Here is a 25,458-nt window from a genome sequence, read left to right as displayed (position 1 = left end):
TACCTCAGTTTCCCCATCCATGAAATGGGGAATCGGATAATACCTGTCTCACAAGGTTATCGTGAAGATTAAGTGGCATAATATAACGAGCATAGAACACTGCTTGATCCATAATAACATGATACTTGTTGTTAGTTTGGTCTTGATTCTCCCACTAGCGCCCTGCCCAATCTTGAACCAGACACTCTCCCCCAGGCCTCAGTTTCCTCATCTGTAAAACACAGGGTTGAACCTAATGGTCTTTGAGAGCTTGTCTTGTTAAACTTTCTGTGATCACATGTTTCCTTTTAATTGCAGTTGGGGGGCACTGCAGGAAGGACTGCCGAACGCTGATGGCACAAATGCACGCGACCTGGACTCTGCTAGGAATAGACAGAGGAGAGGAGAACCCAACCAGGCCTGGCCGGCCCAGCCGGTGAACAGAGTGCAAAGGCAGGGAGTGAACTTACCCCTGGGAAAGAGGGTGAGGATGGGGGGGCATCCACATCTTCACCCCCAGGTTCCAGTGCTGAAAAGGGCTGGGTAGTGTTGCTGAGCCTCTGTCCCTTCCCCCACCTGGTCCCAACCTTCCCTCGGGCCCCAGTCGCCCAGATGGTCTAAATGGGAAGAAAAGAGGAAAATCCGTATCCAATCTGCTCTATTCAGAGCAATGGGAAGGAATCTGCATCTCAATTTTATCTTTGTGCTGAGCTTGGCTAAGCTTTGCCCCCCAAGTAGTGAGCGATGGCTGGGTGGGAAGATGGCATTCGCGTCTCTGAGTGGGGGTGGGGAGTGAGGGGCACCCCTCACGCCTTCCCCTCCCCACCAAACCTCGGACAGAATACATTCTTTCCTGCTCTTAGTTTCCCTCCTATTTCCTCTTCTTTTCTTTTCCTTCTCTTTTTCTCCCCCTTTCCCAGGCAGGCAGCCAAGTGGAGACTTTGAATGGAGTCAAGGAGGGAGGGGGCCCGGGAAGGAGGACGGCTGAGCCCCCTTCCCCAAGGTCCTCAAGGGCTCGAGGGCCAAGCTTGAGGTAGGGACAAAAGGAAGCGACTGGTTCTCTCCACCCAGCCTGGCCCCTGGTTGTCAGGCCTGGGCTGCGGGAGGCTCGCAGGCAGCTGTCTGTGTGCTGGCTCCAGGCCCCTGGACTCTTCCCTGTCCATCAGCAGCCACTGGAATTTCTTTATCCAGAGCCGCTCATGTCCTGGAAAAACTGGCTCCCACAGGCCAAACTCACAGGAGACTGATTTGCAGCAGGAAGTCAGTTTAATAATTTATAGCCATAAAGCGCTCTCCCTGGTCAGAAAGCCAACTCAGGAAACCAAATTAAGCTTCTAAGGCTGCTTGGAGCGTGCACAGAGCCAGGACTGCAGAAGGTGCCAGGAAGGCTGGGGTCTGTCTCCTCTGGGAAGGAAGATGTATGGGCTTCTGCAGCAGACAGTCTCAGGTTCAAATCTCAACCCTGGTATCAAGGAGCGCTGGGATCTTGGGCATGTTCCTTAGCCCCGCTAACCTCATTTCTTGCTATCAACTGAGAATGGCGATCACAAAGGCATTTCTTCGCTTTCTTGCCAAATCGCCATGAGGTCTTGCAGAGAAAGCTTAACACAGGGCCTGGCACATTTTCAATACACAGCAGCTGTGTTTATTCAAGCCCACATCTTTTAGGGTCATAGGTGGTCTTTTCCTTTCCGATTACACCCTTTTTATCGATCAGAAAAAAAGAGGTCCCCGGTTGTTTTGGAAGGGACCCCTGGCAGCAGTAATTTGAGGGGTTTCTACTACTGCCTTGGTTCAGCTCTCCTACCTGACCCTCCATTCTCTCCCTGCTTCTAGCCACGGCCACCTCCTGCAGCTGAGCTGCTCTGTTCTCCAGGAGCTGCAAGTGAGGGCTGAAATTCAGCCTTGTTCCGGCTGTGGGGCAGGGTTCTTTTGGAGGAAGGGACACCCAATTCCGGGTCTTAGAGTTGCCCTGCAGATGGATGGCCCGCTCTAACCTATCCCTCCCACTGCCTGCTGCCACCTACCTTCTCTCGGCACATGTCCCATCACATCCTTCCACTGTTCCAAACCATTGAAAGGTCCTCCTTTTCTGCAGAAGAAAACCTCCTGATGCTTTAGGTTTGCACTAAAGTCTCTCACAATTTGACCTCAGTCGTCCTTTCCAGATGCATCTCTCTCTCCATCTCCCTCTGCCCGTTTCTCCAATCTCACTGGATTATGTGAGGATGGTCCAGGGCCAATGTTTGCCTGTGCCGTTTGCCCTCAGTCTGGAGTGGTTTTGCCCCAGTGGCTGGGGAAGTTCCATTCTTCTTTCCTTCAGGCCCTATTTGAGCCCTGTCTTCTAGGTGAGGCGCCTTAGGCCTCCCTCCCACTGGCATTCCTGTCTCTTCCCTTCCCCAGGGCATCTTGCACCTCTCTTCAGAACCCCTCCCAATCTGCTTCCTGCTCATCTACCCATGCTTCCATCTCTTTTGTAGGACTGGAACTGGCAGGAGGGCTGGGACCCCCGTATTCATCCTCATACTGAAGGGAATGATGAAGGATTTTGATGGTCCTCAGTGTGGCGTTCAGCCTCTCCCCACTGTAGGAAGGCCTGGGCCATCGGCTCTCTGGCAAGCAGGGAAGAGCATGGTTGTGCGGGGAGAGCCTGTTAGGAAGCCAGTTTGGGCTTTGTGGGTGATTCAGCTCTCTCTCTCTCACACACACTCTCTCTCTGTCTCTCTGTCTCTCTCTGTCTCTCTCTGTCTCTCTGTCTCTCTCTCTCTCTCTCTCTCTCTCCACCCCATCCTTTGCCCCAGAGAGAAGAGCAAAAGTCCCTCTATCACTGTGGGCCTTCCAACAGCTCTGGCCTGGCCCTCTGCCCTTCTCTCTCACTCGGCAATTTTATCCCCTCCCACAGTTTCAGCTAATCCTTCTCCACTATCTGTGCTGGGAAAGTGAGCCCTGGAGAAGTCCCATAGAAGGCGAGGCATCCCCGAGGGGGTGCCTGCGTGGGTGTGCATTCTCTTGCATACACACGCACATGCATTCACACGCCTCCGGGCACCATTAGAGTGACCCCATATCGAAGACTTTGGGGAATTGGGGCAGCAGTGGGAGAGAAGGCAACAGAAGCTCTGGCCGATGATTTGGGAAAATGCTTTCCTTATCACTGGGGGTTTCCCAAAATAGCAGGAGTCCCCTGGTGCTGTGCCTCCCTTCCCCCCGCTCCTGGAACAAGCATGCAACCATAGTGCCCATGAGAAGCAGTCCTGAGACAGGGCAAAGCACAGGGTCTCTGTGCCCCCTACCCTTCCAGACCCCAGGTCCCAGTGGGTCACTGTCTCTGCCTTGTGATATATTGTTCCTTGGGGAAATGTCTCTTATCCTCTACTAACTGTAAGCTCCTGGAAGGCAGGGACCATGCTTTTATCAGGTGGGCATCTCAGTTCCCCTATCTGTACGGGGTCCAGCACACAGTAGATATTCAGTAAATGCTCAGTGAAGTTTTGTATAAGTGAGTGAATGGTGAATCTGGCACAGACACTTGGGTAACTAGTCAAATGTTCTATGTATATGAATACATTTATACACATGGATTTCATAAGGGCCTACTCTGTGCCAGACTTAGTTCTGGCGGCATTACAAGTATTCTCCCTAGGGCAAGGGACTATTAGCCTCATTTTATAGGTGATGAAACTAATATTTGCACCCAGGTCTGGCAGCCTCCCAAGCTCAGGACTTTCTGTGGTACTCTACAACACCGGAAGATCTCACGGCCTCTTCTACCCACTGGAGAAATTCTGGGAGTATTTAATCATCAGATCAGATAAACATATTAGAAATTCCGGTTTGTCTCAGGTATATTGGTGATAAGTATAAGAAACCAAACTCTATGGGATAGGGATGGTGCTTGGGATAACTGAGAGCTGAAAACAAGACCTTAAACAAATTAGCAGTGAATTATTCAACAACAACAATAATAATAACCAACCCTTATACGATGCCTTCCTTTGTGGCAGGTGCTGGTCTAAGCCTGTCTGACAAAAATATCTCCTCTAACCTTTGCCACAAGTCTTTGAAGTAGGGGTTATTATTCTCCCCATTTCACAGACAGGGAAACAGGCCTAGAAGTGTGATGGTCAAACATGGGAAAGCAGCCTGGAAGTGGGCAGACCAGAGCTGTTCTGTCCTCAGCATCCCAGGTCCCACCTGTCGTTCTGCACCACAATCCTTATCACTTCGCTCAAGGTCCCTTAAAGCAGCACAGGCTAATGTAGCACCACCTGTCCCATCTGAAGGCCAGGAGGGATGAAGGAAAGCCTTCTTAGAGCACGTCCCCACAAGCCCCGCCGACGACTTCCTCATGCCTTTCCCTGGCAACCCCTGCACAGAAGACCAGGAACGCTTTGAGCACACCGATGCAGAGGCTCCTTTAGGAGGGAGGAATGGACGTGAGGAGGCGACACTTCATAGGCAACTCCTGGTCTGACACAACTCTGACTGGCTTCAGCAACAACAGGGGACATTTAATTACAAGGACCCAGGAGGGGTGGCTCATGGAAGTAGAATGTAGTCAGACCTTGGGAAAGGGCTGGAGCTGTGAGCATCCCAGAAAGTTTCTGCTGTGTGTCTCCTGTCACTGGTCTCTGTCTTCAGATTATCTCTGCTCCTCTCCTCAGCCCACATGACAGGTGGGAGATGGCCATCCCACGGGGCCCACATTACATGTTCCAGGTCCATCTACACAGACTAACGTGGCCCTGGGAGTGAGAGATGTTATTAACCTAAATTGCCATGAGAGATCATCTGATTGGTCTGTTTTGACCACATGACTGTCCTTGGTACAAGCAGCGACATATGATGGAGTGGGGATAAGGTGTGTGTATAAGGCTGCTAGGGGCCTCCCCCTTTGACCCTTGGGTGGAGGGGAGATAATTTCCAAAGATGAGGAATTCTTGGGAGTTGGGAAGTCACTCCCCCACCCCCTGCCAAGTGTCTAGAAGTCTGCTCCAAAAGCCAGACCCTGTCACCCCCTTGGTGTGGTAGGAATTGACTGCTCGTTGTTTTTCAGTGTGGCACGTCCTGTCTGCTGGCACTGGCAGAGCTGTCAGCCCTGGCTCACTGAGCCCTGCCCTGACCATCAACACCCCACACTTCAACCTCATTTTCCTCGCTGCCCTGCTCCTTCTGTCCCTCCTTTGCCCCCCTCTTAGGGTCTACTGGCTTCCTTGCCAAGGACAGAGGAGGTCCTTGAAGGTGATGGCAAAACAGGCCTGTGTGTGAGACCCGGTGGGATTCCGAAGTCAGCCCCTCGACCCGCCCTTGCACTCCTAAGGATTGGATGCTCATCTGAAAAAAGGCTTCTCCTGTCTCCTCCCTGAGTAGCGTCCCTGTCTGGGGGGCTCTCCGGTCGGTGTGGTCGGTGTGCCGTAGGCTCATTCACCCATCTGCTGCTCTGGCTCTCGTCTTCTTTTTCTCCTCCCTCAGCTGAATAGAGGAGAACTGGAATCCAGGCCCTGCCCTCAGTCATGTCCGGCTCCCATTCATGCTCTGTGTTACCTTCCTTTCTCCTCAAACGGCAGACACGCTGTGTTGGAGCTAGGTGGAGGGAGTGATATTAATCTAGCAATTACTGACTCAGGAGGGACTTGGAAGACATATTTATATTAAAACCATAATTGAGTGGAACTCCTTTGGAAATTACGGGCTGTAAGGCCTGAGGTCTGGGGGAGAGGAGGAGGCCTAGGATGTGCTCCTTGTTCCGGTCCCAGAGTTCAGGCTCTGGCCACACAGGGGTCAGGCCTAGGGGTGTGGGGTGGGGAGGCAGGGAGGCTGGGAAGGGAGTGGGGGGAGGGGGAGAATTGGGAATAATGAGGGGAGGGCAGTTTCCTACAACTTAGATGTCCTGAGTTGGTAGAGGAAAAGCCCAGCTAAGGTCTAAAAAGATATTTGCATATGTATTGAATATCACCAAGTAGGTGTTATATCAGCCAGGGTCCCCCCAAGGAAACATGGCACACTCAAATTGGGAAATGGGAGGGCAGTTTAATAAAGAAACTATTTACAAAACGGTGGGGAGGGATTTGGGAACCATATGGGATTTGTCCCATTTTCATAAGTGGGAACTTAGGCAGGAAGAAAAGCATCCTACTACAATTTTCCAGACCTGAGGTAAGACAGTGCAGTAGGAAGGGAAGACAGGAGGGTTTGGGAGCCAAGGGTCTTAGAGGGGGATGGAACCCCAGGGGCCTCTAACCCTCTGGGAGTTTGGCAGAACCCCCTTGGGGATGACTCTGCTGGCCCCAGGCCTCCTCCCCCAGTAGAAGTGACTCTGATTCATCCCCTCCCCCAGCCGGGAATCCCTGAGCTAGTTCCTTTCACTTCACAGATGAGGAAAGTGACAATGAGGAGGTTATGCAGTGGGTTAGGGACCTGTGAGGGAAGTGGGGTCAACAGGGCTTGGTGACACAGTGGGTGGGCCTTGGAAGGAGAGGGGCAGGAGCTGATTCCCGAGCTGTGCGTCAGGCCTCCAGGGGACCTTTGGGGCTGTTCCACATGAGAAGTTTTAGAGAACCAAAACGAGTTTTTTTAAAAAGATTTAAACATTTTTTATGGACTAGGTCATATGAAATATATTTAATATTCAAAAACAATAATAATATAAAAATGTGTATATTGAAAAGCCTGAATCACCATTTTGCTACTTACAGGTAAACTTTTCTTTTTTTATTAGTTTGGTTTATTTTTCCAGTGTATGTTAATGCTAAGATGAACAAATACAAACACACTTATTTTTACTCTCTTTTTTTCACAGAAGGTAGCATGCTATTACTCTGTTTTGTACCTTGCTTTTTTTACTTAATATCCCTGGAGAGTTCTCCACATAGAAATCTCGAGAAAACCCTCATTCTTTTCTAGAGCACCATAGTATCTATCCCATTCCAAATATATACTACAGCTTATTTAAGCAGTCTCTGGTTGCTAGATATTTGCTTGTTTCCTATTTTCTGTTATTTCAAAGGATGCCACGGGATAATCTTGTGCATAAATCACTTTGTACATGTGCAGGTGCCTCTGTCGTCTATTTTTGTTTCTCAATTATCCTTGGTGAAGGAGCAGGTTTTACTTTTCAATTTATAGTCTGTCGCAGGTGGATGCTTATGTAAAATTTAATAAAAGTGATTCACTAGAGAAGCAAATTGAAAAAAAAAACTATGCAAAATACAAACCCACATATTTTGTTATTAGATCCAACAGACATAAAAATTACTCTGTCAAATGAGTATAATTTGTTTTTAAACACTCACTCTCGAGTTTCTGCATTTATCTTGCCCCAAAGTCATCAGTTTGTGGATCACACACTAGTCCATGGACCATACTTTGAATAGCACTGGTCTAGACTCCCAGAAATTAGGTCAAAGGGTAAATGCCTCTGTCGTTTTGCCAGATATTATCAGATTCCTCTCCATGGGTTGTACCATTTTCGCATACCCATTAGCAGTATATGAGTGTGCCCCCGTGTCCCACGGTCTCACCAAGAGTGTCTAACTTGGATTTTCGCTAAACTGATAGGTGATCAGCAGTATCTCAGTCTGAGTTTTAATTTGCATTGCTCTTATTATGAGTTAGAATAAGTGTCATTCATATTTTTAAGCCTGTTTGCATTTATATTCCTTGCCCATTTTTCTACTGGATTGTTGATCTTTTTCTTCTTGATTCCCAGGAGTTCCTTACATATGAGGAATATTAGCCCTTTGTCTGTGATACGAATTGCAAATGTTTCTTTCTGCCCCCCCCCATTGTCATTTGCTTTTTAGTTTTGTTTGATGTTTGATTTCGGGGTGGGGGGCGGGCAGGAGGAAAGGGAGGCATGCAGGATTTTGTGATTTTTATGTAGTTAAATTTGTCAATCTTTGCTTTAATTGCTTCTGGATTTTGAGTCATGGTTCTCCACCCCAAGGTTATAAAGAATTCTGCCCACATTTTCTTCTAGTATTTTGATGGTTTTATTCTTAGCATTTAATTTTTATCCAGTTGGAATTTTTCCTAGTATAAGGTGTGAGTTATGGATCCAAATTTATCTTTTTATAAATGGCTATGTACTTGTCCTAGCTCTGTTTATTAAAATCCTTAAGATATGACCTTTATCATTAAAACTAATTTTAAGTCATTTGGGGTCATAATAGAAAAAACTCTATAATTTGTCAGTTTTGTGTAGAAAGCCATTCCAAGGGAAATTAGCTTTCAAGATATGATCTATAACTTTGCATTACTAGAGCATAATAAACTCTTAAGTAACATAAATAAAATATAAATTTATTTAAACAAACAAACCACCCGTGGGGCTGCTGACCACCAAGAGGAACTTGGAAGAAGCTGGCGTTGCCACGGGAGCACATAGTGAGACTGAGTACTTGCATTGCAGGTCGTCTCGCAGCCCGCCGCCAGGAGCTAGGACTGCAGAGCGACTCACCATGGTGATCCTGGGGACCCTGGCTGCCGCCCTGCTGCCGCCCAGCCTCACGCTGCTGCTGTTCCACCTCTCTAGCTCCCAGGATGTCACCCGTGAAGCCAGCGGTGAGCAGCAGCTGTGTGCCCTGAGGGAACACCCCACCGTGGCCTTTGCAGGTGAGAGCCATGTCCCGCTCAGCCCTTTGTGCAGTGACGGTGTCCTGAAGGGCTTAGGTCTGAGCTCAGCAGGGTCGCTCTGGCCATTGGAAGTCCTGGGATGGTCATTTCCTGTGCGGTCTGGAGACTCTTCCTCTGGGATAGAGGTAAGGACAGCAGCCATGGGCTGGAGGGGCTGATTTTAGTTTCCAGACAATGTATTCAGGCCCTCCCTCTATTTTTACCTGGGGAGGAAGAGTCTTTCTCTGGGATTCCTTTGCTAGAGACCAAGGTACGGATGCCCTGGGCAGGCTGGCCAAGGGTTGGATGGTCGTCTCAGCTCTAGCTCTTCTGGAAGCATGAGCTCTATTTGTTGGCTTCCCTTGGGGGAAGAATGGAGAGGACTACCTAGAATGAAGAGATCACTAGACTGCCTCGTGATCTCTGGAAAGCTTCCTTCTGCTCTAAGTTGCTGCAGGCCTGCCTATCTTTGGGGTCCTAGGAATTTGTGAATCGCTGGGATTTGTGAATCGCTGGACATATCCTGAGGGGTTTATAAGTTATCAATAAGACTTTCTAAAAGTAGTAGATACATTGGATGATAATCTACAAACAAGACACAAATACTGGAGCTTCCTGGATGCTCTCCCATGACCTGTTAGCCAGAGTGGGGGTCGCTGGTGGTGTTATGATCACACTGACACGTCAGGATCCGTTGCCTCTGTGGCAGCTGCCACTGGGTCCTGCAGATGTAGTCTCAGGGGTCCCCAGGCTCTTAAGTCTGATAAACACCTTCCCTATTTCCCCTTCACAATAACTCTGGCAGGGAGGCAGGACGAGGCGATCACGTCCTTTTACAGATGAGAGCGGGGCTGAGGTGTAGAAGGTTGGAGAGGCTTGCCAGAGCCTTCTGACCCACTCAGCATGGCAGAGTGATCAGGGGCTCCACCCTCAGGTGTCCCTGGCAGGAGGACGTACAACCTGTCATCTGGGATTCTACACAGCTAGTCAAGACGGGCAAGGTGGAAACCAGATTGGAAAAATAAACCCATGAGTCTGAGGCGAGCATGGCATATGGGAGGTGTGGGGTGGGGGGAGCGGATGAATTGGAGCTGGGGGCTGTGAAGGGGGAGACTTGGGGCGTTTAGAAGTGCGGAAATCCCAGCTGGGGGCTGGCTCCTGTCTCCCGTCTCGGGGAGGAGGGTTTCCAGTGATTTTCTCTGTGCTGCCTCGTTTGAGCAGGGATTGAGGCTTTGAAGGCTTAAGTGGATTAAAGTAAATTAGCAATATCTTTAAGCGTACAAAACATGTACACACTCTCAGACTTCTGACGGCTCCTGAAGCTCTGAGGGGAGCTGTCACTGAAGGGAAAGACCACGTGGAGGACAGAGGGAGCTGGATTCTGAAGGCTGAGAGCTGTCTTCCTCATACTGGGGGCCACTCTGGCAGCTCCTAATGAAACACGTCCTCTCAGAGACTTCACAGTGGGCGCTATTGGCCTGGCTGCTTCTGGGGACAGGGACAATGGAAGCAGAGCAGGAGTATCCCCTGCTAGGCTGGTCTGTACTGGAGCAAACTGGGAAAGGATGGAGAGGTGGGAGATGTGTTGTTTTGGTGCCCGGCTTCCTGGACATAATTTTTTATCTTCCTGTGTAAATCACTTAAATGAAACTGACTTGCCACTCCACCCTCTTTCAGAATGAAGGAAGGAGACTCCGATTGACATAGGTGATTGTCACAGAGCCTCCAAGAAATCCCTGTAGACCTGAGCAAGTGGAGGTCTGTCATCCTAGACTGACAGCCCTGGAGAGTAGCGTCACCTCTGCTTTTCCTCCCCCGCCCTCCTGGCCTCCACCAACTTACCTACTTCCCCATTCTGACAGCTTTGGATTTCCCTGTTTATTCATTACATTTTGATTGGGCCCTGCTTCATACCAGGCACAGAGCTCCACACTGTGGGGCCTCAGAGTGAGCAAGAGTGTCTTCTGAGTAGTCAGGCATCTTGTGTTGTTTCTTAACAGTCACCCCCTTTGGCCCCCCAGCACAGCTGGTCTTGGACCAGGCTAGCCTTCTGGTTTCCCCACATTCTTTAGCACCAGTGAGCACACAGGATGGACTCGATTCATGCTGAGTGACTATGTTCTGTGTTCCAGCCCAGCACCAACCCCCACCTTCCAGGATCCCGTCATATGTTACACCTTATTTCTGACCGATCTGTAAGTTTCCAACCCTGTAACTATGAATTTCCCTCTCCTCCAACATCTGACTCATCTGTGGATAACCTCTAAATACCCCCGAGGAGCAGCCAGTGGCAGAATCTGACAGATATTTTCCTATTTTGTTAGGTTAGATTTTTTACTATGGGTTTCTTTTAAGGGAGCTCCTCCTGTGTTTCTCTTTGGCCTGCATGTTATTCTTTCTGCCACAGCATGGCCTTTCTAGGCAGCAGGGAAAAGCCAATATGGAGTTAACACTGGCAGTGGTTAATCCACAAAGCGGGTAATTGAATTGACTATACATAATTAAAATCACAGGCGCGTCATGCAGAATGTCATTTTTCTCTTAAAGACACCGTCCAAAGCCTTCGCTGCACATGGAGCTCAGAACGTGCTTGGTGTTTTAAAGAACAGACTCCCCTCTGGTCCTCTTTGCCTGTTTAATCAGAGGAAGCTGGCTCCCTTCCCAAGACAGTTCCCCCAGGACCTCTGGGCTACACATCTCTTCCTTCTCTCCCTTTCTGCCTTGCCCATGTTGGTCCCTTCCGTGCGAAGGGAGAGAGACAGAAACTAAAAGGGGCCTCCACCCTTCATTTCCCCATCCCCTACCTCCCTACTGTCATCTCTGCTACTGCCAGTTTCCTCTCCCTCTCCTCTTCTCCCCAAGGAAGGGCCAGAGCAAAGACAGACCTGAAAAGTTCCCAGATTGAGTTTCTCCTGGCTTGCTGCCGACCAGTCATGCCCTTTTTCCCCCTGTTCAACTGCCCACATCTGGAATACCTCTCTCAGAAGGGAAGAAGGGAATTAAAGTGTGACCCTATTGCTACTGTTGGGGAGCACCCAGTCTGATGGGGACAGGCAAGCTTCTCACACCCCACCTTCACCCCCATAGAAAATATACTTGAGCACATTGAGAGTGACAATAACATACAATGTGAATGGAACAGAAAGGGCAGAGAGAATGTGGAACAAAATAAGATCGTTTGGAGAGGTAGAATCCAAGAAGGCTTCCTGGAGGAAGTGGATCCTTGGCTTAGTCACTAAGGTATTAGAATATCCCACCAGGATTTCAAAGAGTGGCCCTGAGTTCGGCTAAAAACCTAGCCTATCCAACTCCAGATCTACTCCTTATATCGCTATTACCCAAATGTTATTGCAACTACGTGACAATTATTGCCAACCCATAGACACCTGCTGGGGACAGAGGCAGACCCGGGGGTTTGCTCCATTTTGCTGCAGAAGTTCTTCTTTTTTTTAAATTGTGCATATCACAGTTTTCTGAAAAATATCCAACTCGCAAAACCTCCAGTTCTCCGGTGAGCGATTAAGCGTTTGCCTGTCGTGCAGATATGAAGGGCTTCTCTTACTCTGTAGTCAAGGGATAATGAGCAATGATTTATTTCTTTTGGATGACACACACACACACACACACACACACACACACACACACTCACACTTCTAGGCCTTCTGTGAGGCAGCCGCTAATGCACTGTGGGGAGAAAGCCCAGAGCCTCACATTCCACCCTCATTTTTATCCCTATTGGCACAAACGTTCCCCTATCTGAGGCGCTCTCATTACTGGTCAGTCCCCTCCTGTCCATGAACGATGGGCAAGGGGGAGCTATCAAGGGGCTATGCTCCAAGGTGGGAGAAGTGGTCTCCAGCAGGAAGGAAAGCCAGGTGGGTCCTTTTCCCTAGATGTACCCTCCGCAGACCACTGCCCGTCCCTCCAGAGGGCTGCAAGGTCTCCTCTCTGCCCACCCGACACCCATGAAAGGCTTTGGCCTTGGCTGGGAAGCTCCTTCCTGGGAAACAAGGATGGATACTGATCACTCACCCAGACAAGGCCCTTGTCTGATCATTTGATTTTTTTCGTACAGAAGGGAGTCATTCAAACACTGCCAGGTGCTAGGTGGGGCCTGGAGATCCAAGAAGCGAGATCTTCCCTGTCCCCTAGGACAACCTACTGGTAGAGACACCCAATGTGATAGGGGCTTTTATGGCAGTAGAGGTCTATGGGAGCCCCTCACCCTGGCTTGTGGGACTCAGGGAAGGTTTCTTGGAGGAGGCAGTGTGGGGATGAGGGTGAATAGGAACTGTTCCTTTGAAGAGATCAGAAGTGTGAAAATTGAGTGTAGAATAGATCTGGAAAAGTGCAGTGTTCTAGTTTAGTGTGTCTGAGGTGGAGGGTCTCGGGGGGGTGTAAGTGATGAAGCATCATTCTTTCCAGGGATCACTAAATAATCAACATGCCAGGCATCTGACTTGGGGGCACCGTGGGGCCAGAGCCCAAAGGCCTTCAGGAGTTAGGACTTTTTCTTGGGGTAACTGGGAGCTTTTAAAGGGCTCTAAGGTAGAGAGTGACACCACCAGATTTGCATTTTAGAAAGATCACTCTGGTTGCCTTGTGGGAAATGGACTGGGTGGCCAGGAAATGGAAGGCAGGCCAGTTAGAAGGCTGTTGGCACCAGTCCAGGTAAGAGATGCTGGTGGCTTGGATGGGGGTTGAGTGCAAAGGGCAAGATGGATGGATTTTAGAGACAGTTGGCGATAGAACAGACAGCATTTGCCAGTGTGTTTCATGTAGCTGGTGAGGGTCTGAGGGAGTCATGGGTGATTACAGGTCTTGCGTTAGGCAGCTGAGGGACAGGTAGAGCCCTTCTCTGAGCGAGGGAACATAGCAGGAACAGTGATAACCCCCAGCACACATACAAGCTGCCAGCTGGTTGCTCATAGGTCTCCTGGCACCCCTTGCCTGAAATTCTCTGGCCCCATGCTGGTACAGCTGGGAGCCCCTGGTCCAGCAGTAACCAAATGTTTGCCTCTCCCTCCCTCAGACCTGAAGCCCTGGGTCTCTAACTTCACCTATCCTGGAGCCCAAGATTTCTCCCAGCTCGCTCTGGATCCCTCTAGGAACCAGCTCATCGTGGGAGCCAGGTAATGAGGTGCAGGAGGGTTGGGGCCAGGAGTGCGCGTGCTTAGAATTGGGAAGAGGGAATATTATTTGGGATGAGCCTACTATGGGCATTCCCGTGTCCTGGACCCCTGTTGCTTTCTGCCAGGCCTTCTCTGTGTCTGTATGTCTGTCCTCCACAGAAGGAAACATTTGGGGTTGGGAGTGGACAAGTGACCTTTAGACCTCCAGATCTCAGCAAGCCACATACCTCAGTGGCTGGCAGTTACTGAAAGCAGGAACACCTGCTGGCCACCTCCTACCCCCATCCCTGCCATACTGCCTGAACCAGCCTCGCTGGCATGTCCCTGGGAGCTCCGTGCAGAGAAGGTACCCAGGAGCCCCCTGCTGGCCAGTTGGCCACCTGCAGCTGGGACGCAGGACTCAGGCCTCGTTGCAGGACCTCACTTCCCTGTTGCCTGACCTCCTTTAGCCCCACTGCCCAGGTCCAGTATCCAAAGGATAATATGCTCTAGTGAGGACTTCTGGGGACTTTATGGGGTGAAGTTGGAGGAGATAATTCTTACAAAATCATAGACCATCAACTCTGGTAAGGCAGAGAGCTTAGAGATGGCTGATTCCAGTGTGTCTCAAAGAGTGGTCCCTGGACGAGCAGCAGTAACACCTGGGAACTTGTTAGACAGGCAAGTCCTTGGGCTCCGCCCCAGACCTGCTGAATCAGAAATTCTGGGGGTAGGCCCAGCAACCTGCGTTTCTGCAGCCCCTCCAGGCAAGTCGGATGCACACTCAGGTTTGAGAATCGCAGTTCTAATCTACCTGCCATTGATTTAAACATGAAGAGGCAGAGGCCTGAAGAGGTGAAGGTGACCTTCCTAAGATCATATAGCCAAGTGACAACTGATATGAGGACCCAGAACCCAGGTCTCCTAAGCCCAGGGCTAGAGTTTGTTCTGCCTGTCCATGTTAGCACGTCCCACTGCAGTGGTGTTTTTCAGACTCTCTCTAACTCATGATTTGCTGGTCTGGGGTTGGGCACCTCCAAGCTACACGAGGTAACTGACCACGCTCGACCTCTGGGCTTTCCTGAGTGTCTGCATCCCCTTATGTGGGGTATGAAAAGGAAGCAAGCCAAGGACAGAGCCCTGGACTGGGACCAGAGGAGCTACGTGCTTGTCCTGGGTGATCGTCACCTTTGAACCTCAGTTTCCTCATCTGTAGAGTCTGGGTTGCAGTCTCTGTGCTGCCAGTATCACAGGCTTGTGGTGACACTGGGCTGAAAGCATTTTATTTTTATTTTTAAATTAACTAATTCTACTGCATCAGCGATACAGGTTCTGGTATAACGTTCAGAAGGTACAAAAGAGTAGACAGTGAAAAGCAGGGCCACCCCTCCATACTCCAGGCCGGACCTCTTCTTGGAGGCTCGGCCTGTGGTGAGTTTGTGTGTCCTGCCAGAGGTCATCTGTACGTATGCAAGTATGTAAGAGTGTGGACTTAATTTTTCCCAGCTCTTTAAAAGAATAATTGTTTTACTTTTTATTTTGAGGTAATCTTAGATGTACACACAGCTGTAAGAAATAACTCAGAGAGGTCCCATCCGTATACCCTCCACCCAGTTTCCCCCCCTATGGTAACACCTTGCATAACAATAGTCCAACACTACAATCAGGAAGCTGACTGATAAGGTCCTTCTACCTTGTTCAGATTCCACCCGTTTTGCCTATGTACTTTAAAAAATCCTGATGCCTCCCTCTGAACCTGTGGAAGCATCTTGAAAGCTGCCATTCATTCTGTACCTGCCATGCGCCAGGCACCGTTTTATAACATGTGCCGTATATGCAGTAAAGCATGTAGTCAATCAAGCATTTAATAAATCATCTAATCTTCACAATAATCCCCAGGATGTGGGTTCTCCAAGTCCACTGTATGGACCAGGAAACTGATGCCCAGAAGGGTATGTCACGTGCCTGTGGTCACACTGCTCTTCCTGACCCAGTCGGGGGGCTTCCCCCTCATAGGTGGAGACATACCTTTTCCTGGGTCCTTGAACCTAGCTATACACTCAGGGAACAGGGGGGGAGTTCAGTCCTGGACTTGGCCCTTTGCACCCCTTGGAGCAAATGAAGTGAGTCCTCAGCTTTCTTCTCCCTCTTTTTCTAGGTCACTTTCCTTCCTCCTTCTCTTCTACCAGATTTACCCCTTCTTTCTGCCCCCCTGAGCCTCTAGAATTCAGGTCAGGGGACAATTTTTACTCATTCATATGCTGCCTTGTTTCATAAGAAATTTAGGGCGAGTCAGGCTACAGAGATTTCTCTCTGTTCTCATCTCCCAGAAGAGCAGACTATGATGTTGTGATGAATGATTTTTGATGGGATGAAAATGAATAAAGTGATGCAGTGTTTCCCCTAATTTCTTAAAGCTATGAGCAGATGCCTGTGTTACCTGAGCAGACAGCTGGGGCAGAGTCATAAGCGGAGCCCATCTGTCCCTGGGCCAGGAGGGTGGGGGTGGGGAAAGTCATCAGAGGCCTGGAGCCGAGGTCATCCAGTGAGGCCAGGCCCGCCAGGAGAGCAAGGAAGCTGAGTGTGGCCTGGGCCTGGAGCCAGAGCTGGAGAAGAGAAGTCTCCAGCCTGAGGTGTCTCCTTCAAGTCCTAGATTCATGCAGCAGGGCCCCTTCTTTTTCTGACCTACTCCACCACAACCTTTCCCCTCATTTCTCTTCTTAGCACAGCTAAGGTAGGCCAGAACTTTCTAAAACAATTATTCTTAAAACCTTCAGGAACGTAAAGAGGAATGACCAAAGGAAATGTAAGAAGGAAAGAACACTCTTAGGGAAAACCAAAATTTTACATCTGCTTTGACATGAATAAAGCATTTTAACACGCATCACACCATTCCCCTGTCTCCACGGTCCTGGGAAAGAAGGAAGCCAGGCATTAGAAAGACAGGCACATCCATTGTACAGATGCAGACACTGTGCAGCTCCGAAGGCCCCTACCAAATGGCTGAGCTGGAATTCTCCCTTCTCTGCCACAGAGTCCACTCTGTGGACCTGCAGTCACTTTCATGTGGCACCCTGACCAGTGGTTCTGCCACCCTCGAGTCCATACTCGAGGTCTTGTGGTCTTGTGGCTCCAGAGTCCAGGCAAAGCAATTTCAGCAGTACCTGACGCTGTGAGTGCTCAGTAGGTGGCCGGTGGTGGTGGTGGTGGTAGTAACAGTAGTAATAGTAGTAATAGTAATAGTAGTAGTAATAGTAATAGTAATAGCAGTAGTGGTAGTAGCATTGGCATTGTTATTATTTAAGGTTTTTTATAAAATTGAGACTTCGTTTAATTTTATTTTTTTAGAGCAGTTTTAGGTTCACAGCAAAATTGAGGGGGAGGCACAAAGAATTCCCATATACCCCTGCCCTGCACGTGCAATCTACCCTGCCATTCACGTCTCCCACCAGAGGGATACATGTGTTACAATTGAACTTACATGGACACATTACCACCCAAAGTCCATAGTTTATGTTATGGTTCACGCTTGGTGGTGTACATTCTTTGGCTTTCGACAAATTTATGATGACATGCACCCATTAGTATGGTTTCCTAAAGAGTATTTCACCGCCCTAAAAATCCTCTGTGCTCTGCCTCCTCACCCAGTCCCCTCCTACCACCAACCCCCGGCCACCACTGATCCTTTAACTGTCTCCATCGTTGTGCCTTTTCCAGAATGTCATATAATTGGCATCATACAGTATGTGGCCTTTTCAGATGGGCTTCTTTCACTTAGTAATATGCATTTAAGATCCATCTATGTCTCTTCATGGCTTGATAGCTCATTTCTTTGTAGCACTGACTAATATTCCATTATCTGTACGTACCACAGTTTATCTGTTCACCCACTGAAGGACATTTGGTACTTCCAAGTTGTGGCAATCATGCATAAAGCTGTTATAGACGTCCATGTGCAGGTTTTTGAGTGGACATAAGTTTCCTTATTTAAGGTTTCTGAGCAGCAGGCTGATGTGATGAAAATGGTGTTTGAAGCATTTGAGTCTGGCAGCCCTATGCCGGCTAGACTGTGGGGAAGAAGAATCATGAGGTAGCAGAGGGGACAATTTGGGCAAGAGCGACAAGAGGAGGTCCAGGGAGGTGGAGAGTGTTCCAGAGTCACTGATGACAGGAAGGGCTGCAGGGCATGAGGAAGCAGACAGGAGTGCAGGGGCCCGTGGTGTGGAGCCAGGAGAGACGGCTGGCCTGTTTGAGGAGGCGAGTGGTTCAGGGAGATACCTGAGGGAAGGAGCAAGATGGCCTGTCTGGGTCTGCAAGAGCTCCAGGAGGCTTTAAGTTGAACAGAAACGGGTTCCAGTCTTGGGAAGGTTGGCGGGGGTTCCTTCCCGGGCCTGCCAGGATGGCTGGGAAGCAGAGACAGTGTGGGCTTCAGAAGTAGACAAGTCTGAGTTTTAATCCCGTCACTTACCATCCCTGTGACTTGTGCCATTTACCCAACCTGTTTCCCCATCTGCAGTGGAGTTTTCTCTCTCTAGGGGTTGCTGTGAAGATTAAATGAGCCAACGGAGGTAAAGCTCTCCCCGGAGTCAGCCCACCGTAGGGACTCTACCATCGGCACCCAGTCCTGGTACCCTGTGAGGCAGGAGCCAGGAAACTGCTTCCTGGGGACCTGACTGCAGAACCAATTTGACTTGTGATTTTCATTTCTGTTTTTGCAGGAACTACCTCTTCCGACTCAGCCTTGCCAATGTCTCCCTCCTTCAGGTACATTTGCTTCCCTTCCTTTCCCTTCCCTGTAATTTCCCTGGTGTTTGGGAGCCAGCCATGGTAGCACAAGGAGCAAGATTCAGAATTCAGCCCCTAGGGTCGAAAACAGGAGCCCCAGCTCTTTTCACTGACTGTGGACTCTCACTGGCTATCGAGGTTACTGGTGGGAAGATATTTGGAAGTGGTCTGTGGCCACGAAAACATGGAGGCACATACAGGGCTCTTGCACTGTGCAAAGTCGCTGCCAAGGAGGGGAGGAGAAGAGTGCCAGAGTCAGGGGGACCAACTGTCCCTGTTTGCCTGGGACTCAGGATGCAGAAGTTTCAGTGCTAAAACCGGGACAGTACTGGGCAAAGTGGAATAGCTGGTCATTCTAAGTCCAGCACCTACATCCACAGGAGGGTCTCTGAGTTTGGGCCTCAAAGGACAGGGTGTCCCTGATTTTTTTCTTAACCTGGCCTGAGTAATCCCCTTCTAACCTAGCATTTTCACTGAGCTCTGATTGATTTATTATCTGCTGCCAAGAAGGACTCCCCAAACGTAATTCCCTAAGAGCTCTGAGAGGCATTTTAATGGGACTCCTTGATCCAGAACATTTACCCCAGATTGAGAAACAGATGCCAAATCATCTCTGCAGAAGCTGAACATTCTAGAAATAGGAAGGCCATCTTTTTTTTCTTCGATGGGCGAAGACCCTCGGTCCTTGTGTCTAGGAGGCTTGCTGGGCTCCCAGTGATCAAGCGTTCATTGAGCGCTTATTGTATACCCGAACTGAGCTGGGGGTGGAGGCGCTGTGAGACAAGCGGAGCGTCCATCCTGCAGGGCTCACAGTATAGCCAGGAAGAGCTGATGAGTGGTACATACAACTAACTAGCGAGTGGTACAAGGAGCTGGTCAGGTGCTGGGCTATTTGGTGTAGGGTTTCACTGTAAAGGGCCATTGGGGAAGCTGGTATGACATTCTGGTCTGGTTTCTTCTAGCCTCACCTGGGTCTACACCCCAGGGGCCTGGTTTCCAGAGGGGAGGTTCAAGGAAGCAGAAAAGGTGTGTGCCCGTTAGAAGGAACGAGAACAAATTGAAACGAAATGCCACCCATCCATTTATCAATCTGTCTATCCTTCTGTCCATCCCCTTACCAGCCAACCCATCCATCCATCGATACGTCCATCCATCCAACCACCCCCTAATAAGCACTTACTGAGTACTTAAAGCCCAGATCGTCCTAGGCACGGTACCAGGCATTTGAGATCCAAAGGGGTATCAGGCTCTGTCCCTTGCTTCAAGGAGCAACCATATAAGAGATCACAACTGATTCCCTTTCCTGAATGGGACCCATATGGCGGGCTCCTAGGGTCTGGACTAAAGCAAAGCAGAGCAAGTCCCCAGAGGTAACATCCCATGGCTTGCCAGCTCGGTTACAAGCAGCCCGTCCAGAGTTTTCTATTGGCATCTGCAGAAAATGAAGCCAAGATGCCAAACCCAGCAGGTCAGGGTCGGGGAGAAGCCGGTGCGGAGGCAACTCAAAGTGGGTGGGAGGAAGTGGATCCAGGGCTCCTGCCCGAGCTCAGGCAACTGGCTTTTTCTCAGGTTCCCATGGTCTGCAAATGAAGGTCTTCTGGGACCTTCAAAGGAGAAAAAGAGAGACAGATGCACAGAAATAATGGCAGTGCCATGGGAAGCACCCACGGAGGGGTGCATACCTGCCCCAGAAGCACGAGGAGCCCATTGGACTGAGCGGGATCCACCAAGGCCTTCCAGAGAGCTGCCCTTGGGCTGGAGCTTAAAGGACGGGGGTTGGCTAGGCAGCTAAGGTGGCAACACAGGTGTTTAAAATAGCATGGAGCAGCAAGGGGCCCAGCGTGGAGGGAACACAGGGTATGAGTGGGATGAAGGTGAGAGATGAAGCTGAGGAGAGAGAGAGACCACATCGCAGAGGGTCTTCATTGCTGATCAGAGAGGTCCATACTTTACTTTGAAGGCAGTAGGGGCTCCTCCAAGTGTTTTAAGCAGAGAAGTGGCATGAACAAATTTGGCGTATAGATCACCTGGCCCAGCGCAGAGAATGGATTAGTGGAGGAGCCAGTTAGGAGACAACTGCAATAGTTGGGTTAGTGATGGGGAGAGTTGGACTAAGGCAACAGAGTGGGGATGGAGAGAAAAGAGAGGAAGAGATTTTAGGATGGCAGAATCACACAGGTCCCCAGCACCACACAGCTCCAGGGAGCGCCAGGCACACTGTTTTCTGCATGAAGGTGACCCCGGGCGTTGGGGAAGGGGGCAGCCCTGGAGGGCTTAGGAAGGCTTGGATTGCAGTGATGCTACCCAGGTTTCTGGCTGACACAGCTGGGTAGCATAGATCAGGATGGAAATGGAGCTAATCTGACTCTAGGAGTGCTTCTCCCGTGGCTGCCTGCTGGAATTATCAGGGGAGCTTAAAAAAAAAACACTGATGCCTGGGTCCCATCCTCAGAGATTCTGACTTAATTGGTCTGGGGCCCAGCAGGGCACTGGGGTTTTTCAAAGCTCCCTGGTGCTGCCAAAGTGCAACCAAATTTAGGAACCGCTGCTGTAGGATATCAAGAAAGCCCTTTTTTTATAGATGCTGCATGACTGGTTTGGTTTCCCCAAGTGTCCTTGACAGTTGGCTCTCATGTCCATGCCTTTTCAGATGTTAGCTCATCAGCTTGGCGTTTGGTTCAATCAGCCCCAGGATGACCTCGGCTCAGCCTCAGCCGTGGGAGCACATCTTTTGCAAGCCCCAGAACTCATGCTTGCATCAGGAGCTCAGTGTCAGGGGGTTCTCCAAGGGGCCCTACAAACCAGCCACAAGTGCACAAGAAATTAACTTTCCCATTTTCCCAGGGTGTCTCTTTGGGGCCTGACCTCTGCAGCTCAGACAGAATTGTTTGTGACAGAATTAAGGAGAGAAAGAAATACATTTCATGGGGTCATGGATTCTCCCCCCACCCCCACCCCGTAGGGAGTACTATCTGGCTAGGAAGGGAGAGAATGAGAGAGAAGATGGAGTAGGCCGTCCAGTGTTCCCTCAACGAGGCTGGCAGCAGACCTCAGCCTCTGGTCGCCTGGTCTGTCGTCAGGCCTGGTGAGAAAGTCCTGACTTTTTACCATAAAAGCCCGACTTCAGCAAGCACCCCTCTATCACCTTATCTGGGGCTTCGGGTCCTTTCAGTCCTCAACATCTGCTGTCACAAGTGGCTCCCAACCAACAAATGCTGAAACTGAGCTGCTCCACTTCGCCTCAGGAGGAGGCAGAGCCAGGCCCTCCCCCCACCCCCCAGCTCAGCCTCCCTTACTCTCCCTACTGCCTGGGGACACACAAGGTTGTAACTCTCAGTGACAGACCCTGATCCTCCCTCGTGGCCCCAGGGTACAATTTAACCAAACTTAAAACTCAGTGCTTTATTGATCGTTTAAATAATTAACATCCCTTCAAGAAAAATCTAAACGCAAGTAGTTATGAAAACCAGTGTCCATTAAAAGGATTTCTAAGTACTTAACCCTCATTAAACAATTTATTTAGACTACGGACTGTTTCTTAAGGAAAATAGAAATACCCAGCGTCCTGCTCAATTCTCCAAGCACTGAAGGGAGGGGCGATGCAGGTAGCAGCAGGGGGATGGTGTGTGTGTGGCGGGCGGAGGGGTGAACACAGAAGGGAAGGGGAGGGAGAAGGGGAAATCAAATCAGCTCACCTGTGATGGTTATTTATCAGTGTAACTTAATAAACTGGTTTTGGGAAAGAAAAGGTGGCAAGTGGTCGACGGTGTCAGGGGGCTGCTATATAATGAGTCACCTTGGATTTGGCAATTAGGAGCTGACGAGCAACCAGGGGATGGCTTGATTAGAGACCTAATTGCAGTGTATTTATGATGTTGGGCTATCAGATGTCCTGCAGTACAGAAATGAGGACTCTTGAGCACATAGCGTCAGAACACATACGGGGCTTTGTCTGGGCCTGGGCAGACGGTGAGGATGATTCTCAGCTCTCTTTTAGTTATCTCCACATTCTCTAAGCTAGTCCAGCAGCTCTAGAGCTGTCTGAAATTGAAACTCTGCTGAGTGGTGGACTGAATGAATGCTCAGAAGGTGTGTTAATGTTCAGCCATTCGTTGTCTTTGGTGTCCAGCGCTGTTGATGAGTCTGCAAGGAGATTCTCAAGTTCTTGGCTGTCTCACCTGCTTTCTTCCACAGTAAAACACCATGCGATTACTCTGTGACTAGAGAGTGCCATCCTGGAATTTCAGTCCTGGTGTAAAGCATTATGCGTGGCAGATTGATCATACATGTCTATCTCTACTCCTTCACAAAGCCCCACTGAAAGGACAGTGAAAAATTTTAAAAGGTACGACTGCCTATGACAAAGAGATGTCAGTGGAGTTGAGATTAAATGCATTCTGGGGAGATGAGTGTGCGTGGAGCCATCGTACCTGATCTGTCAGAGCAGAACATAACTAACTGATTTACAGAGGGGGATACGACAGAGAAACAAGCGGACCCGCAGGTTGCTCAGAAATTGGTGTGTCGGGTATTGCAGAATAGAGGATGAGGTGCAAGACTAAAGGGGGGAGATGGTTATGGTTCTTTAAATTGACAGTTTAATTTAAATTCTCAGTGGTCTCCTGTCCCATCCCAAATAGCAAGCCCTTCCTCCATTTTACCCCCTCTCCCAACAAAGGAAGACTAAGACCCTTCCTCTAAAGACCCAAATGGGGAGGCTCCAAATTTGGAGACTACAGGGAAGGTGAGGACACTGATGGGCTATGGTGCTAGAGAAATGTTTTTCCTCTTTTTTTCTTTGTACAATTTATTGACTGAAGAAATCTGGTTGTTTGTCTTATAGTTTCCCGCGGTCTGGCTTTTGCTGATTGCAATCCAAGTGGTATAACTTAACATGTTCTTCTATTCCCTGTATCATCTGTAAATTAGATCTAAAGATTTCATTCAATTTAGATTCCAGCAAGATTACTTTATAGGTGTTATTGTGTACTTTTTATGGAGGTACATAGTATCTGATTTTCTCCGTGTGTGTGTGTGTGTGTGTGTGTGTGTGTGTGTGTGTGTGTGTGTTTAATGTTAGCAGCCATTGATGACTGTTTCCCAGATCCATTCATTCTTTAGGTGTTATAATGTATTAGCTGGACTACTTCTGCAAAGAGAAACTTCTCCTTATCCGCTGTTTGGTTACCCAATGATACCGTCATGTAGGAAAGGCAAGATAAATGTTTGATACTCTGTCTTTATTTACCAGCTTGCAAATACTGAGCTGGTTTGTTAGTATCTGTCAATGGTGCTCAATTAATTTTATTCTATTATTATTACTATTATTATTATTACCACCGTGTGTCCCCGAAAATAAGACCCAGCCGGACCATCAGCTCTAATGTGTCTTTTGGAGCAAAAATTAATATAAGACCCGGTCTTATTTTACTATCATATAAGACCGAGTCTTATAATATAATATAATATAATGTAATATAACACCGGGTCTTACATTAATTTTTGCTCCAAAAGATGCATCAGAGCTGATTGTCCGGCGAGGTCTTACTTTCGGGGAAACACGGTACTACTACTGCAGACTTCTGGCTTTAAACATTGTTGTTATCTATCCACTGCAGTTATCTTTCATGACTATCCCATCTTTTGCAAGTAGGGGCCTCTTCAAGTTGGCTCCTGAGTCCTTTGACATGATGATTTCAGTCATTTTTTTATTGCATCCTTGCTATTTGATGTAAGGAAATATTTCAGGCTCACTTTGTACATTTCCTAACCCCAGACCTGGAATCAGCCATTTCTCTGAGAAGTCTTGGGCTCTTTCAGTGGGAAATGGTTAGCGATTTGTTTTCAAATATAAATAACCACAAATCACCAGACATTTGAGGAAAGCCTCTATAGTGGAAGATAAAGATCAAAACAAAAAGAATAAAGGAAGCTGTGAGAAACAGGGACAGTGGAAGAAATGAAAACACTTAAAAAGTTAATTAGAAAAAAATAGACTCTTCTGACATATAAAATACATTTTGTTTATAAAACAATAAATTGAAAATATGGAAATTAAAAATGTGATTGGGGAAATAAATTTTGAATTTAGAAGATAAAGTTGAAGAAAATCTCCCCAAAATTAGAACAACAAAACACAAGAAATGAAAACCAGGAGAGAAATAACAGAAAACTAGAGGATCAATGTACAAGGGCCAAGGAGTGGACTGGATTAATAAGAGTTACAAAAAAAAAAAAAGAGAGAGAGAGAGAGAGAACGGAGGAAAAGGTGAGGAAGAAATTAAGGACAAAATAACATAAGAGAATTTGCCAATACAGAGGATGAGTCTTCACACTGAAAGAGCTGACTGAGTTTCCAAAAGAGACCTGCACTAAGGCACATCAGTGTGAATTCAGAATACTGTTACTAAAGAGAAGATCCTAAAAGCTTCTAGAGCCTAAAGAAAAGAAAGAAAATGGTCACTACCAAAGATGGGGAAAAGAATTACATCAGACTTCTGAATAGCAACACTGGAATCTAGAAGACAATGGAGTTGAATAAAGGCCTTTAAAATTCTGAGTGAAAATTATTTTCAGCCTAGAATTCTATATCAAAACTGTCAATCAAGTATGAAGATAGAATGAATCAGACATGCAAGAATTTAAAAAAAAAAATTGATCTACCATGTTCCTTTTCTTAGGAAGATACTGAAGATGTGTTCCACCAAAATAAGCAAGTAGATCAAGAAAGAGGGAATCATGGGATTCAGCGAACAGGAGAGGAGAGAAGGTAAGTCCCAGGTTAACTGCCAACCAGAATGCCTCAAGGGCGACCAGTCCTTACTGGGGAAGAAAGAAAAGGATGGGAACTCATAGATTATCTGAACCATCTGTGTGTACAGTTAGCAAATGATATTGAGAGGGATTTGTAACACACCTTTTGGGCATTTGGGAAAAATTAGTAATTTGAATTGCAAAATAAGCAAATGAA

The 25,458-nt window shown here is 48.4% G+C and overlaps 1 protein-coding gene across 2 annotated transcripts in view; it reads left to right on the top strand.

Moving 5' to 3' along the window:
• The window catches only part of SEMA5B (semaphorin 5B), a 115,864-nt gene that overhangs the window by 68,675 nt on the left and 21,731 nt on the right, over positions 1 to 25,458 (top strand). For both annotated transcript variants that reach the window (XM_033121407.1, XM_033121398.1), the window contains exons 2-4: positions 8,390 to 8,592; positions 13,625 to 13,724; positions 18,422 to 18,467. In XM_033121407.1, the coding sequence (XP_032977298.1) occupies positions 8,439 to 8,592; positions 13,625 to 13,724; positions 18,422 to 18,467 (300 nt within the window). In that variant the 5' untranslated portion in view covers positions 8,390 to 8,438. The remainder of the gene's footprint in view (positions 1 to 8,389; positions 8,593 to 13,624; positions 13,725 to 18,421; positions 18,468 to 25,458) is intronic.

This window comes from Rhinolophus ferrumequinum, chromosome 2, assembly GCF_004115265.2.
Source record: "Rhinolophus ferrumequinum isolate MPI-CBG mRhiFer1 chromosome 2, mRhiFer1_v1.p, whole genome shotgun sequence".
Classification (NCBI taxonomy): Eukaryota; Metazoa; Chordata; class Mammalia; order Chiroptera; family Rhinolophidae; genus Rhinolophus; species Rhinolophus ferrumequinum.
The sequence above is the reverse complement of the archived record's forward strand: the minus strand, read 5'-3'. Positions and strand labels throughout refer to the sequence as shown.